The 13,168-nt window shown below is 69.3% G+C and overlaps 2 protein-coding genes across 5 annotated transcripts; both read right to left on the bottom strand.

The window, feature by feature from the left end:
• Window positions 1–2,848, bottom strand: ABHD15 (abhydrolase domain containing 15). Its single transcript, XM_068656061.1, is given in 3 exon segments — window positions 1–776; window positions 1,739–2,184; window positions 2,186–2,848. Coding segments are annotated over 3 exon segments (1,575 nt in total). The 3' UTR covers window positions 1–310.
• Window positions 2,849–2,868: 20 nt separating this feature from the next.
• GIT1 (GIT ArfGAP 1) lies at window positions 2,869–11,661 on the bottom strand. Of its 4 annotated transcripts, XM_068656049.1 has the most exons (21): window positions 11,367–11,660; window positions 8,421–8,554; window positions 8,226–8,338; window positions 8,037–8,142; window positions 7,864–7,950; window positions 7,600–7,730; window positions 7,418–7,512; window positions 7,284–7,326; window positions 7,038–7,064; window positions 6,715–6,763; window positions 6,548–6,620; window positions 5,791–5,888; window positions 5,447–5,686; window positions 5,199–5,351; window positions 4,878–5,105; window positions 4,670–4,723; window positions 4,327–4,413; window positions 4,158–4,231; window positions 3,872–4,054; window positions 3,724–3,787; window positions 2,869–3,649 (listed from the first exon to the last, which is right to left on the bottom strand). In XM_068656049.1, the coding sequence occupies exons 1-21, from the start codon at window positions 11,416–11,418 to the stop codon at window positions 3,437–3,439; spliced, it is 2,304 nt and encodes a 767-aa protein (XP_068512150.1). In that variant the 5' UTR covers window positions 11,419–11,660; the 3' UTR covers window positions 2,869–3,436. The 4 variants fall into 4 exon arrangements, with proteins under 4 accessions (XP_068512150.1, XP_068512152.1, XP_068512151.1 ...); XM_068656051.1 differs by lacking the exon at window positions 4,670–4,723 and having other exon boundaries at window positions 11,367–11,661; XM_068656050.1 differs by lacking the exon at window positions 7,038–7,064 and having other exon boundaries at window positions 11,367–11,658.
• Between the last annotated feature and the right edge of the window lie 1,507 nt (window positions 11,662–13,168).

Below are 13,168 nucleotides of genomic sequence, written 5' to 3'. Positions count from 1 at the left end.
TAAGGCTTAATGTACAGTATATTGTCAGTATTCTGGTATTCTTCTGGTTCAACATACATTATAGCTCATATATAACCTGTATTAATTGTATAGATTGTGCATTTAAAGCTGTTACCAAGTTGTCAGAAAATAAGAGAAGAGAAAAAAAAAAAAAATAAGGTCATATGTAATATTTTGTTTGTAAGTATCCTTTGTATCATAGCAAAGGAAATGTTAAAAAAAAAAAAAAAAATCAACTGTAATAAAGTAATTTTAGTACACGGAGTGTCTGCCTGCGTTCCTGAGCCGGTGATGGGGTAGGGGCAGGGGGCTACCTGGTGTAGGACCGCTGCCAGGTAAAGGCGGGGGGCTCGGGGACAGGACCCCCCCACCGCCGGGGCTGCGGCACCCCCGTCCTCCTCTCCTCCACCCGCAGGAACTCGCCGATAGCCCTAAAATATTCCAGCACGGCCTCGTGGGCCCAGCAGCGCCCGGGGCCGCGTTGGGGGAAGCCGCAGTGACCCCCACGCGGGGTGAGCAGCAGGAAGAAATAGGGGCTGCTGCGGAACAGCTCCCGGGGAAGCGTGCGGGCAGGGGGCCCGCGGACGGGGTCGTCGGCGCTGCAGACGCACAGCACGGGCACGGCCACCTCGTCGGCGTCCCGCAGGGGCTCGTTGCGCTCCCAGTAGGTTTCCCAGCCCGTGGTCCCACAGAAGAGGGCTTCCTCCAGCTCCCGCAGCGAGCGGCTGCCCAGCAGCTTGGCCACGTCCACCACCTCGGCCAGGGCGCCTGCGTACCTGCGGGGATGGGGTGGGCTCAGGGGGGGTGCTGGGGATGGGGTTGTGCGCCCCGGTGGCCCTAAAGTAGGGTTGGGGAGCCCCCTCCCCGTGTGCTGTTGTGGGGTGGGGGTGTCCCTGCAGCATCCTGGCACCCAGGAGCCATGGAGGCAGCAGCACCATTGCTGTGAGAGCACTGGTAATAAGGGGTAGGGGGAAATGGGGGGGGCCCAGACACCCCCCCCCCGCTGTCACCTGGCCAGCAGGAATGTCCCCGTTTTAAAACCCCAAATCCCCAGCCTGCATCATACACAGCCTGGCGGCACCCACACAGGCTCTGCAGAGACTTAGGGCTGCCATTATTTATTTTTTTTCCTCTCCCCAATCAGTTTTGGGAATATTATTTTTTTAACTATTATTTATTTATTTTGACCCTCATTCCCTCCCCCTATTAAGCCCCATTTTCCCCCAAATCTCTCAGCACCACCCCTGGAGGTGATACTTGCTCGAGGCCCCCCCCCGGCACTCGGGGTGACACCGGGTGACAGGGACACGGCACACCGTAGGCTGGGACGGGGGGGGGAGTCCAGCCACAGGTGGGTGGTCAGGGACCCCCCCCACCCCATAGGGGAGCCCACCCCATAGGGGAGCCCCCCAGGGGGGGCAAGCAGCGCTGTGCCTGGCCCCGCTTTGGTGCTGGGGCTCAGGGGAGGTTCAATAACGTCCCCAATGCCGCTGTGGGGGGCAGGAGGGAGGTGAGGGGGGGATTTTTCCCTACAGGGAGAACCCCAAATGGCCGCCACGACCCCACAGCGTGTTGCCGAGGAGCCCAACCCCGCCGCCACCACCAGCTCCCGGGGCTGGTGTTCATTAACCAGTGCGTTTTGCTGCCCTCAGCACCTCCGCCAACGCTGGGACTCCCGGCACGGGGACACCCCCATCCCTGTCCCCGTCCCCATTCCCCGTTCCCCGTCCCCACTAACCTGCTGAGTCCCCTCTTGAGGTGCAGCAGCAGCGGCCACTCGTAGAGCCGGGGCAGCGAGGCCTCGAACCAGTCCCGGGCACGAAAAACGGGCGAGATGCAGGCGGCGGCGGCCAGGCGGCTGGAGGAGCCGCTCTCGCCCAGGTAGGCCAGGAGCAGCCCCGAGCCCGAGCCCTCGCTGACGGCCAGCAGCGGGGCGCGGGGGTGGCGGCAGCGCACGTAGGCCACGGCCTCACGCAGGTCCCCGGGGTCCCCGAAGGGCTGGAGTTTTGGGGTGGCCAAGGGGCAGCCGTTGTGGCCCCGCCGGTTGAAGACCACGGCTTCGTAGCCCAGCTCCAGCGCCCGGCGGCCCAGCTGCAGGAGCCCCCCCGGCACCTTGCCGGCGGCGTTGGGGATGAGGAGCAGCACCGGGCTGGGGGGGTCCCCACTGCCACGCCGCCGGCTCCCGGCCCCCCCCCCCCCCCCGTGGCCCTACGAACCAGTCCAAGGCCACCAAGCCGCCGTCGGGGACCTGCAGGTGCTCCCGGACCACTGCTGGTGGTGGGTCGGGGGGTGCCAGGAGCTGCTGCAGGAGACGGAGACGAGGCCAGCGGGGCCACGGCCAGGGGCCCCCCCTCAATGCCGCCGAGCGCCCCAAGCTCCGCTCCAGGTGCTGGGCCAGCGCTGAGGGCTTGCAGAGCAGCCGGCAGCACCCCACGGCGTCCTCGGGGAGGATGGGGGTCCCCTCCTCTTCCTCCTCCTCCTCCTCTTCCTCATCCTCCTCCTCCTTATCCTCCTCCAGGCCTCCGGGCACCCCCAGCCTCGCCCCCAGAAGGTGCCAGGCCAGGAGGCCCAGGAAGGTGAGCGCGGCCACCACGGCCACCAAACCCTCAGGGGACAGCATGAGGGGATTGCTGCCCCCCCGGCCGGCAGCCCCCGGTGCTCGGAGAGGTGGTGGCAGGGCCCTGCCGGGAAGGCCCAACCCCGGGGCTGGGCGAGCAGCGGGGGCCGTGCCGGGGACGTTGTGACCGGCCGCCAGCCAGGGACAAGGGGACTGGGTGAAACGTGAGCGTGGCACCGGGCTCCCTGCAGCCCTCCTCACCCTCCCCCCGTCGCCCCAAAGCCCCCCCATGCTGTAGGAGCCGGGGGGGGTCCGTGCAATGCTCACATCTTTATTGATACAAATGTACAAGAACACATCTTACAGTAGGGAGCGCGGCCCCAGCATAGGGCAGGACGCCCGGGGAGAGGGGTTTTTGGGGGGGGCGAGGGGGGGGCCGCGGGCATCCCGGTCCAGTGTAACGCTGCGGGTGGCCTCGGGGGGTACCGGCCACCCGGCGAGGGATGGGGTGGGGGGGACAGGGGGGGCATCGCAGCTGCCAGCATGGGCAGCTCCACACGCTATGTACAGGATAAGTTAGGCGCATGCCCCGGGGTGGGGGGGCTGCACGGGGGCGGGCAGGGGGGGCTGTACAGGGGGACGCAGGCACCTACCCCACAGCTGAGCACCAGCTCCGTGGAGGCACCAGGGGTGTTTTTTTGGGGGTGGGGGGGGGATACGGGGGCTCGCCCCGCTCCCTGACCCCGCAAGGGCTAAGGCCACTTGCACCCCCGGGTGCCAAACGCCGTCAAAAAAAAAGAGGGAGGAGGAGATGGGGAGGGGGGGGGAAAAAGGAGGGTAGGAGAGGCCGGGGAGGTGCAGGAGGGCGCGAGGCGGCGCTCACTGCTTCTTCTCGCGGGTGGTGATGGTGACCAGCTGCTTGGCGGCCTTGGCGATGTCGTAGGCACACTGGATGACCTGCTGGGTCAGGAGCTGGTAATCCACGGCGGCGCCCGGCTCGGGGGGCACGGTTTTGCGGCACTCGCTCTGCAGCCGGTAGGCGCTGGCGTTGAGCAGCCGCAGCGAGCTCCGCACCGTCTCCAGCGCCGGCTTCTGCAAGGAAAACAGCGTCAGGGCATGGGGTGATGGAAACGGGGGGGCTAGGGGGGACACCCCAAACCTCCTACCTTGGGGAAGAGAGATGCCATCTCCGTCACGGCCGAGTGGATCTTCTCCGAGCAGGGCACGAAGCTGGGGGGACAGGAGAGGGGTTAGGGAAGGGGGGGACACACGATGGATCCTGGCGCCCCTCCCGGGGTCGTGGCGCAGCCCCACCTGTCGTGCTTGGACTCCTGGGCAGCCCGCAGCAGCTCCTGGATGTTCTTGGTGACCTGCTCGGTTTTGAGGATGACGTCCTCCGTGCTGGGCAGCCCGGGATCCAGCTCCCCGTCCAGCGGGTCCAGCTCGTGGGGGAAATCCTCGTCCTTGCTCAGCTCCACGAAACGCTTCCCCTCCATGCTGCAGGGACCAAAACGCCCCCAGGTCAGTGCCCACCCCGTGTCCCCACGTCCCCATGTCCCCAAAGCAGGGTGGCAGCGCAGTCCCCAGCCCCGGCGCTCACCCAAGCAGGATCTCGCCCGCCTGGGTGTTGTCGTAGTCGCTGTCGGTGCCGCTGCCGTGCCGGTCCAGTTTGCTCTGTAGGGCAGAGGAGCGGTGTCAAAGCCCTGCCCAGCCCCAAATCCTGCACGGGGCCAGGGTCCCCCCACCCCAAATCCTCCCCAGTACATCACCATGTGCCGGGCACCGTCAGGCGGGCAGGAGAGCAGTGGGGAGGATGGGGGAAAGGGCATGGAGGAGGCTGATGGACCTTTCCGCATCTGGAGGGGGGAAAAAGGGGGGAGACGGCGCTGAACAGGGCGCACAGGACCCCACGGAGCCGACCCCGGGCACACACAGGGGAGGACGAGCAGAGGGGACACGGCCACCCTGCATGCGGGAACCTCCCGGGGGGGGGTCCCAGCGGTGTAGGGGAAGAGGGGGGGGACATCCCAGGAAGATGTGGAGGGCTGGCAGTCGGGAGGACGATGGCCACCACGTCCCATGCAGGAGCCGCCCCCGCCGCGGCCCCCTTACCCGGTACACGCTGGCCGGGATGTGCATGGAGTACAGAGCCTCGTCCTCCACCTCCTGGCGACACACGAAAGGGTAAAGCCCCGCCGCCCCCGGCCCCCCCCCGGGGAAGGAACCCAGCTCTGCAGCACCACCAAGCCCCCTTGGGGTGCCCTAAATTCCCCCCCAACCCCCAAAAATCTCCCCCTGTCCCCTCTCCGGAGCCACTCACGCTGCTGCCGAAGGGCTGCAGCCTGGTCACCAGCTCCTCCACCGGCTGCCCAAAAGGCTTCAGCGCCGAGCCGGGCTCGTACATGGAGAAGGCCTGGCGGTCCCGGCGGTGTGGGGGGGCCGTGCCAGGGGGGTGCCCGTGCTCCGGGCGCTCGCTGGGGGTCGGGGCCGGGTGCGGGGGCCCCGTCTGCTGCCGGATCTGCGTGTTCTCCGACTGCAGCTTGTGGATCTGCAGCAAGGGGAAGGAAAAATTAGGAAGGGAGGGGGGGTACGCAGGGATAGGGGGGGGTTACGATGGGGGTCCCGGCGTCCCCGCGCCCACCTCGCGCTGCAGCCGGCGCAGCTCGTCGCTCAGGCTGTTGTTCACCTTCATCAGCTGCTGCACCTTGGCCTCCGAGGCGGCCAGGGCTTTCTTCACCTCCAGGTACTCCTGCAGCGTGATGGGGCCGTCCGACAGATCCGAGGAGTCCATGCTCTGCGGGGAGAAGGGCTCAGCGCCAGGATCCGACCCCGGCTGGGGGGGGCTGCTGAGCGGCGGGGAGGAGAAATAGAGGGGCGCACGGGGCTCACCCGGGCACGGTTGTTGCGGGAGGCGTTGCGCAGCAGCTCCTGGTCCGTGTCCTCGTCGGAGGCGACGCTGTCGTAGTCGTGCTGGTCGTCCAGGTCGCTCTGGCTCCGCAGGGAGAAGTCGAGGTCGCCCGTGGGGCTCAGCAGGCTCTTCCCTTGCTGCCGCCGCTTGGCCTCCCCCAGGATGTCGATGAGCAGCGTGGCGAACTCCCTGGCGTTGAACCTGGCCAACTTCTGCCGGCCCTGGGAGGTGAAGGAGGGAGAAAAAAAAAAAAAAAAAAAAAGGGGTGAATGGGGGGGGTCCGGGTGTAAATCCTGGGGGGCACGAGGGGTCCGGCGGGGCTCACCTGGTTGCGGGTGGCCGAGTACTCAGGGTTGACGGGGAGGAAGGGGACGGCGCTGCGCTCCGTCACCAGCGTGCTGTGGTTCTGCGTCGTCAGCCACACTGCGGGCAGGGACCTGGCATCGGGGGGGGGCTCCGACCCCACCCCAGGGGGTGGCTGTGTGGGTGGGGGGGCCCAGGGGTGCTGTCCCCACCCCGGGCAGGCCGTGGGGCCGGCAGGACGCAGGCGCGGGCTTGGGGCCAGCGTGCTGGGGCTGGGAGCGGAGCCCAGCTGTGCTGACGGAATCGCCTCCCCCAGCCACCCCCTCTGCCTGGAGGGGGGGGCTCCAAACACCCAGGACCCCCAGATCCTTTGGGGGCACAGCCCCATGTCCCCCCCAGCCAAGGGTGGAGCAATTTTGGCACGCCCATCGCTCCTGCCTTTCCCTGGAAAAGGGTCCCCCCCCGGCACCCTTCCCTGAGGACCCGGGGCACCCCACAAAAGCAGACTGGGGCTTGTCCCCCAGCCCCACAGCTCGGGGGGGGGGGGGACACCCAGCACCCACCTCCGGCACCCCCACGTCCCGTGGCGTGGCAGCAGCCCCTTGCGTGGAGGAAACGGCCCCTGGCCCCGGCCGGAGGAATGAGGAAGGAGGGGCCTGCGGTGCCGGATCGCCCCCCCCTCGCCGCCTGCTCCTCCCCGAGCCGGGACGCCCGCCAGCACCGAACGGGGGGGGGACACCCTGCGGCCACCCCCGGCTGCTCCCCGTGGCCCCGCTCACCCGCATCGTTCTCCCGGCGATCCACCTCGTCGTACACGTCCATGGCCAGCTCCTCGAAGAGGCGGTTGCTGAGCTGCAGCGGGACGGGGGGGGACACATAAATATCAGGCCGGGGGGGTGGCAGGCACTGAGCCCCCCCTCCAAGCCTGGCCCCGTTCCCCACTCACCGCCTGCAGCTTCTTCTTCGCCGCCTTGGCCAGCTCGGAGAGGTCCAGACTGTGGGGTGCATGGGGGGGGGGGGACACAAATTGGGGGTTATTCCTGCTTTTCCTCACCAAAACGCTCCCCAGATGCGCCCCAGATACCCCCGGGCTTGGAGGGGGCTTCGCCGAGCAGGGAGAGGGGCTGGCAGGCAGGCACGGGGCCGGGGGGCGAGGTGGCACGGGGTGAGCGGGACCCCCCCCAACCTGGGTGCCCCCCGCCGGGCTGCGCCGAGCGCCGGGGGCTGCAGCGGGGGGGCCCCCGGTGCCGAGAGCCGAGCGGACAATACCTCTGTGCCATGCACTTTGGGCGCACCCTGCGCTCCGGAGAAGGCAGCGGAGGGAAGAACAGGATAAAGGAGGACGTTAAACCCCACCACGCTGCACACGGACCCCCCCACCCCATCCCATTTCCCCCCCCCCCCTTCCCAAAAAAGATGCTCCAGCGTTGGTCATGGGCAGGCTGTCACGGTGCCCCCCTCGGCCCAGCGGGGACGGGGGTGTTGGCGGCGTGGCCGCGGGCACGGGGCGCTCACCTGTCTGCCATCTGCGGGATGATGTAGTGCCCGTTCTTGTGGTCTGCGCAAAGACAGGGGTGGTGAGAGCAGCCCCCCCTTTTTACCCCCCCACCCCACAAGGGCTGAGCCCCGGCGCCGAGCCCGGCACTCACCCGGCTTCCTGCCGCAGAGGTAGAAGGCCAGCCGGTCGGTCAGCTCGTACTGGCACTCCACCAGCCGCTCCGCCAGCTCGTGCTGGGCCGCCTGCCTGTGGGGGCACGGGCTGGGGTGATGCCAGTCCCGGGGTGCTGGTGAACCTCCCCCCTTCCCCATTTTTTCCCCCCCATCATCTCACCTGGCGTAGTCGATGGGGGTCCGGCCGTTCACGTCGGGCGCCCCGGGGTCGGCACCGTAGACCACCAGCAGCTCTGCCTGCAGGATCTGCCCGGCCTTGGCCGCCACGTGCAGCGGCGTGGTGCCCTTCTCCTGCGGGCACCGCGAGCATCAACCTCCAGATCCGGGGCTGGAGCACACCCCGGGGGGCTCCGAGACCCCCAGTGCCCCACAGCTGGCCCCAAAAGCTGACCCCACAACCAGCCCCACGGCGCGGGGCGCTCACCGGGTGGAAGAAGTTGGCCTGAGCCCCCAGCGAGAGCAGGCGCAGGCAGGTCTCCAGGTTGCCCGTCCGCACGCTGGAGTGCAATTGCTGCGGGGTGAGATGAGGTGTGGGGGGGGTAAGTGATGGGTTTTAATCCCCCCATCACCACCTGGGGGGGGTCCCCACGCCCCCACCTTGCTGAGGTCCTTGGCGGTGACGCCGTCGTCGTCCCGGCAGGGCAGCTTGTGGACGAAGGCCAGCATCTGGTACTTGGCGCGGATGAACTCCGACTTGGTGGGGCTGGTGAGGATGGTGGGGGGGGGATAGCAGTGAGGGGGGGGTCACCAGGCCATCGCAGCCCCCTCCCCGCAACCCGCACTTACTGCACTTTGTCCTGCGGGTTGGCCTTGCGGCGCCCGCTCTGCACCTGGGCCGGATCCAGCAGCGAGTGCTCCCAGATGGAGTTGGCCCCGTTGCTGGCCAAGGTGTGCACCATCTGCGGGGCAGAGGCACGGCGCTGGGTGCCAGGACCCCCCAAAATCCCCCCACGGCCCCCTCCCCAAGGCCGGGGCACCCACCTGGAGCAGGGTGGCGGGCCAGGGGCTGTGGCGCAGGTGCTTGACGATGGAGATGTGGCGGCCCAGGCTGCGGTGCACGCTGCAGCACTCGTCGCAGATGAGGACGCCGCGGTTGATGGAAGCCCAGCCGGGGTCTGCGGGGGGCACGGGGCGTTACGGGGGGGTCCCCTCCTTCCGTGCAACACCCGAATTTTTTTATTTTGGGGGGGCAGCGTCGCCGCAGCAACGCGGTGGTTTCCCAGGCGACGGCGAGGGGCTCATCCCACTGCCGGGGGAAACCCAAAGGTTTCCATTGGCAACCAGGCACCGCCTGGGGGGGGGGCAGGATTTGGCCTCCCCCAGCACGAGGGCGGCTGGCAGCGGGGGCGACGCCAGCCCCATGCTGTGAGCGGGGACACCCCAAACCTGGAGGGGGGGAGCTGTGCACCCCCTGAGCCCCAGTCTGGGCATGGGGAGGGCATGGGGGCGTCTCTGGCTGGGCGCAGCGCGCCCCCAAAAGTGTGGGCACCCCGTGCCAGTGCTCTCCCATGCACGCAGCCATCGCTGGCTCTGCAACCCCTCAGATTTGGGGGGCTGGTGCTGTGCCCCCCCTCCCAGCACTGTGCCCCCTCCCCAGCCCTGGCTGCTGCCCCCCCCCTCCTGGCCCGGCCGGACTGGAGCCCTTTGTGTCCCCATGAGAACAAAGGGACGTTTGAGCGGCCGCGCCGCTGGCACCGGCCCCGCTCCGGCCACGGCACCCACGGGGGCCCCGCTGCTGGCCTCAGGGGGGGGCAGCTCCCCCCACCCAGCACCCCAAACAGGTCCTGGCCCCCACCCTGCACGAGTGGAAAGGGCAGGGGACAGAAGGGGCAGGGGGTGTCACCCTCCTGTACACAGGTTGTCCCCAACAGCCCCTCTGGTGCGGCAGAGCCGTGCCAGCCTCTGCCCGGCCCCACAGCCAGCACTTCCACCCTTGTTTCTGTAGGGCCTACACAAACACCCCGCTGTGCCATGGGAGGAAGGGACGCACGCAGGGGCACACAGCCCGGGGGGGTGACAGCCCTCGCTGCCCACCCTGTCCCCAAATGGTGCCTTGTCCCCGCGACCCCACAGAGGAAGGCGGGCGAGCGGCCAGGCTCCGGCGCTTCCTTCCTGCCCGCAGGGTCCCGGCCCCCTCCCCAAAACCCCACTGGCGGTCCCACAGCGTGACAGGCAGCCCTGAGGACCCCATTTTGGGGGTGCTCCCAGCCGCGGCCCCACAGCCCCCCCGCCCCCCCAGCCTGGCAGCGCTGCCCGGGCAGATGGCAGCGCCTTGGCAGCCGGCACGGTTGCATCTGCGCCTCCGCGCCCGCAGCCCACGGGGCGCTGCCGGGAACAGGACGCTGCGTGCAGGGCCGTGGGGGGGGGGAACACACACCACCACACCGGCCAGGCTGCTGCAGCCCCTGCACCCTACAGATTTGGGGTCCCACAGCGTGTCACCCCCTCTGCACCAGCGGGACCCAGCGGGATGCGCAGGGGCATCAGGGTGGCTTGGAGAGCCTTGGCACCGAGGGACCCCGCACGCCGAGGGAGTGCCAGCCCCGTGTTGGGGTGTGTGTAACGGGGGGCTGATGCAGAAGCCCCCCCAGCCCCAGTGAGGGGAAGGTTGGGGCCAGCTGGCAGCCCCACCTGGGGACAGCAGGGCGGGTTTTGGGGTGAGCAGGGCAGGCAGCGAGGCCGGGGCACCCCGGGCACCCCTTGGAGCACCCACGTGGGGCCGCGCATCCCCGGCACGGGCACTCCCAGCGCGGTAGGAAGCGGCCTCTGGACTTTATAACTCATTTCCTCACATGGCTGCCGGGTGATAAGAGATTGGAAGAAACTGGTTTCCATTTCCCCCCCCCGGGCTGGGAGCCTCGGCACCGCCAGGCTCGCGGCGCCCCGCGGAGAGCCCCGGGTACCCCCCGCTCGCCCACCACCGGCCGGGGCAGCCCCGCGCCCACGCGTGCCGCCGGCTCTCCTGGCAGGATCCGGCCCTTGGCACGTGGCCGGAATAATTTGGGCACAGCCTTCGCCCGCGGGCAGCTTTCCGGGGCCGGCAGCGAGGCCAGCTTCGACGCTCGGGCCCCGTTCATTCATCGCCTCGGCGCCGCGGGGCCGGCCGCCGGCACGGGTTTTTGGGGGAGCGGCCCCCGGCACGACGCCCGCGGGGCTGGCACCTGGCACCAGGGCTGCGGGCACCGGCACCGCCGCGGATGGGGATGGGATCCGTCATGCCCAGGCTCAGGCTGTGGCTTGCAGCCCCGCTCTGCCCGCCCCGCAGCCAGCCAGCCCCATGGCGTGGGCGCTGGGGGGGCCGTGGGGAGGGTCCCCCCTGGGTCCCCCCCAAAACTCTGCCCTCAGCCGGGTCCCCAGATGGCACCGGGAGTGCCTGTGCCGAGGGGCGCAGAGGCTGGGGGCAGATTTGGGGGGCTCCAGGAGATTCTTTGGGCTGGGGGGGTACAAGGTGGGGGTGCTCGGTGGGGGGGGGCGTATTTGGGGCACATCGCAGGGCTGCTGGGGGGATGCGGGGATCCCAAGGGGTGCGGGGTGGGGTGCGAAGGGGGTGCGCTGTGGGGTGTGGATGCGGCCCTTGGCACTGCTTTTTGAGGGGGGGGCGCACAGAGGGGGGTGCAGGGTTTGGAGAGGGGGGGGGATGGGGGTGCTGCGGGCGTACCGGGGGGGCACAGCGCTTGGTGCACTCGGGGGGGCTCAGCGGGAGGGCTACCACCGGCTCCTGGGGGGCTCCGGGGGTGCAAATGCAACGTGGAGGGGGGGACACAGACAACTGGGGGGGGGCTCACGGGCAAGGTGCAACCGGAGCCGCAACCGGAGCCCACCGGAGATGGGGGGGGGGGCAACGGAGACTCCGGGGGCTGCAGCCCCTGCACGGGGAAGGGGGGGCCCGGGGGGGCCGGGGGTTGGCAGGGGGGGGTCAGCCCTTACCTGGGGCGCTGCAGTCTGCGCACACCTCGGCCCGCTGCGCCTTCCGGGACATCCTCAGCGGCGAGGCGGGCCCGGGCCCGGGCCTCTGCGCCAGCGTGGGGGGGGGGGGCGGCGGCGGCACGGACCGGGCCCGCCGGGGGCACCGGGCAGGGCGGGGAGGGAGGGGGGAGGAGGAGGAGGAGGAGGAGGAGGAAGAAGGGGAAAGGGGAAAGGGGGGGGGGACAGACGGCGAGGGGCCCCCCGGCCGGGGCTGCCGGCTGCTCCCAGCGCCCGGCGGCTCCGCAGGAAGCGGCGCAAGCCCGGCCCCGGCGGAGGAGGGGCCCCGACACCGCCCCCGCCCCGCGCCCCGGTACCGGCACCGCCCGCACCGGTACCGGCACCTCCCGCACCTCCGGCACCGGTATCAGCACCTCCGGCACCGCCCCGGTACCGGGACCGGTCCCGCACCCGCTGATGGAGCAGCCCCAGCCTGCTGCCCGGTTCTGGTTCTGGGCAGCAAATGGGTCTGGTTCCGAGCTTGGTCCTGGTCCTGGTTCTGGTCCTGGTCCTGCTCCTGCTCCTAGTCCTGTTCTTGGTCCTAGTCCTAGTCCTGCTCCTAGTTCTGGTCTTGGTCCAGTGCATCTCTTGGTCCTGGGCACCCCCTGGTCCTGATCTGAGTCCTGGTCCTGGTCCTGCTGTAGGGCATATCCTGGTCCTGGGCATCCGCTAGTCCTGCTCTTGGTCCTGGTTCTGATCCTGGTCCTGGTTCTGATCCTGGTCCTGGACCTCGTCCTGGTCTTGGTCCTGGTCCTAGTCCTGATCCTGATCCTGATCCCGGTCCTGGTCCTGGTCTAGGGCATCTCCTCAGCCTGGGCATCCCCTGGTCCTGATCCTGATCCTGGTCCTGATCCTGGTCCCCGTCCTGGTCCTGATCCTGGTCCTGGTCTTGGTCCTGGACCTGGTCCTAGCCCTGGGCATCTCCTGATCCTATTCCTGATCCTTGTCCTGGACCTGGTCCTGCTCTTGGTCCTGGTCCTGGCCCTGGGCATTTGCCAATCTTGGTCCCGGTCCTGATCCTGGTCCTTATCCTGGTCCTGGTCCTGGTCCTGATCCTATTTCTGGCCCTGGTCCTGGTCCAGCCCCCAGCCCCCCCAGCCCCAGGCACTGCTCCGCTCTGCCCCCAGCCCTGCACCCCCAGTCCTGCCCAGTGCCCCCATCCCCGTGCCCCCACTGCCCCCAGTCCTGGCCTCAGCGTGGGGTCACTGCGGGCAGCCTGGGCCGGGTGTGGGGGGGGCACAGGGGTTCCTGCCACCCCCCCCACCTATAGACCCCCCCAGATGGATGAACCCCACCATGTAGGGAAGGTGCGGGGGGGGGATGACGCCAAGGGGGATTGGGGTGAGGGTGGGATTTGGGGTCCCTCTGGGGGCCGGCCCCACTGGGGACCCCCCCGGTGTCACCATAGGGACCCCAGGCCACCAGAGGGGGGGGGGGGGGGGGTCCGGATCTTGCCCCCCCCCGGGGGCCTGGCAGCGCTGTAACCTCACCGCTGGTTGCCATGGGGATGACCCATGACGTCATGGGGCATTTGGGATGGTGGGGACATGGGGGGGTCCTGGGGGGGGGGGTCCTGGGGATAGGGGGGGAGGCTTGGGGAGGGGGGGTCCCGGCTACCGGCTGCCACCGGCCCGGCGGGGGGGGACAGGCAACGCTGGGGGGGGGAGGGGGCAAAACACGGCACCGGGGGGCTGGGGGGGTCCGGGGGGGTCCGGGAGGGTCCTGGGGGGGGCCGGGGGGGGTCCAGGGAGGGGGGGGGCGGCGGG

The sequence above is a fragment of the Anas acuta genome, chromosome 19 (assembly GCF_963932015.1).
Source record: "Anas acuta chromosome 19, bAnaAcu1.1, whole genome shotgun sequence".
Classification (NCBI taxonomy): Eukaryota; Metazoa; Chordata; class Aves; order Anseriformes; family Anatidae; genus Anas; species Anas acuta.
The sequence above is the reverse complement of the archived record's forward strand: the minus strand, read 5'-3'. Positions and strand labels throughout refer to the sequence as shown.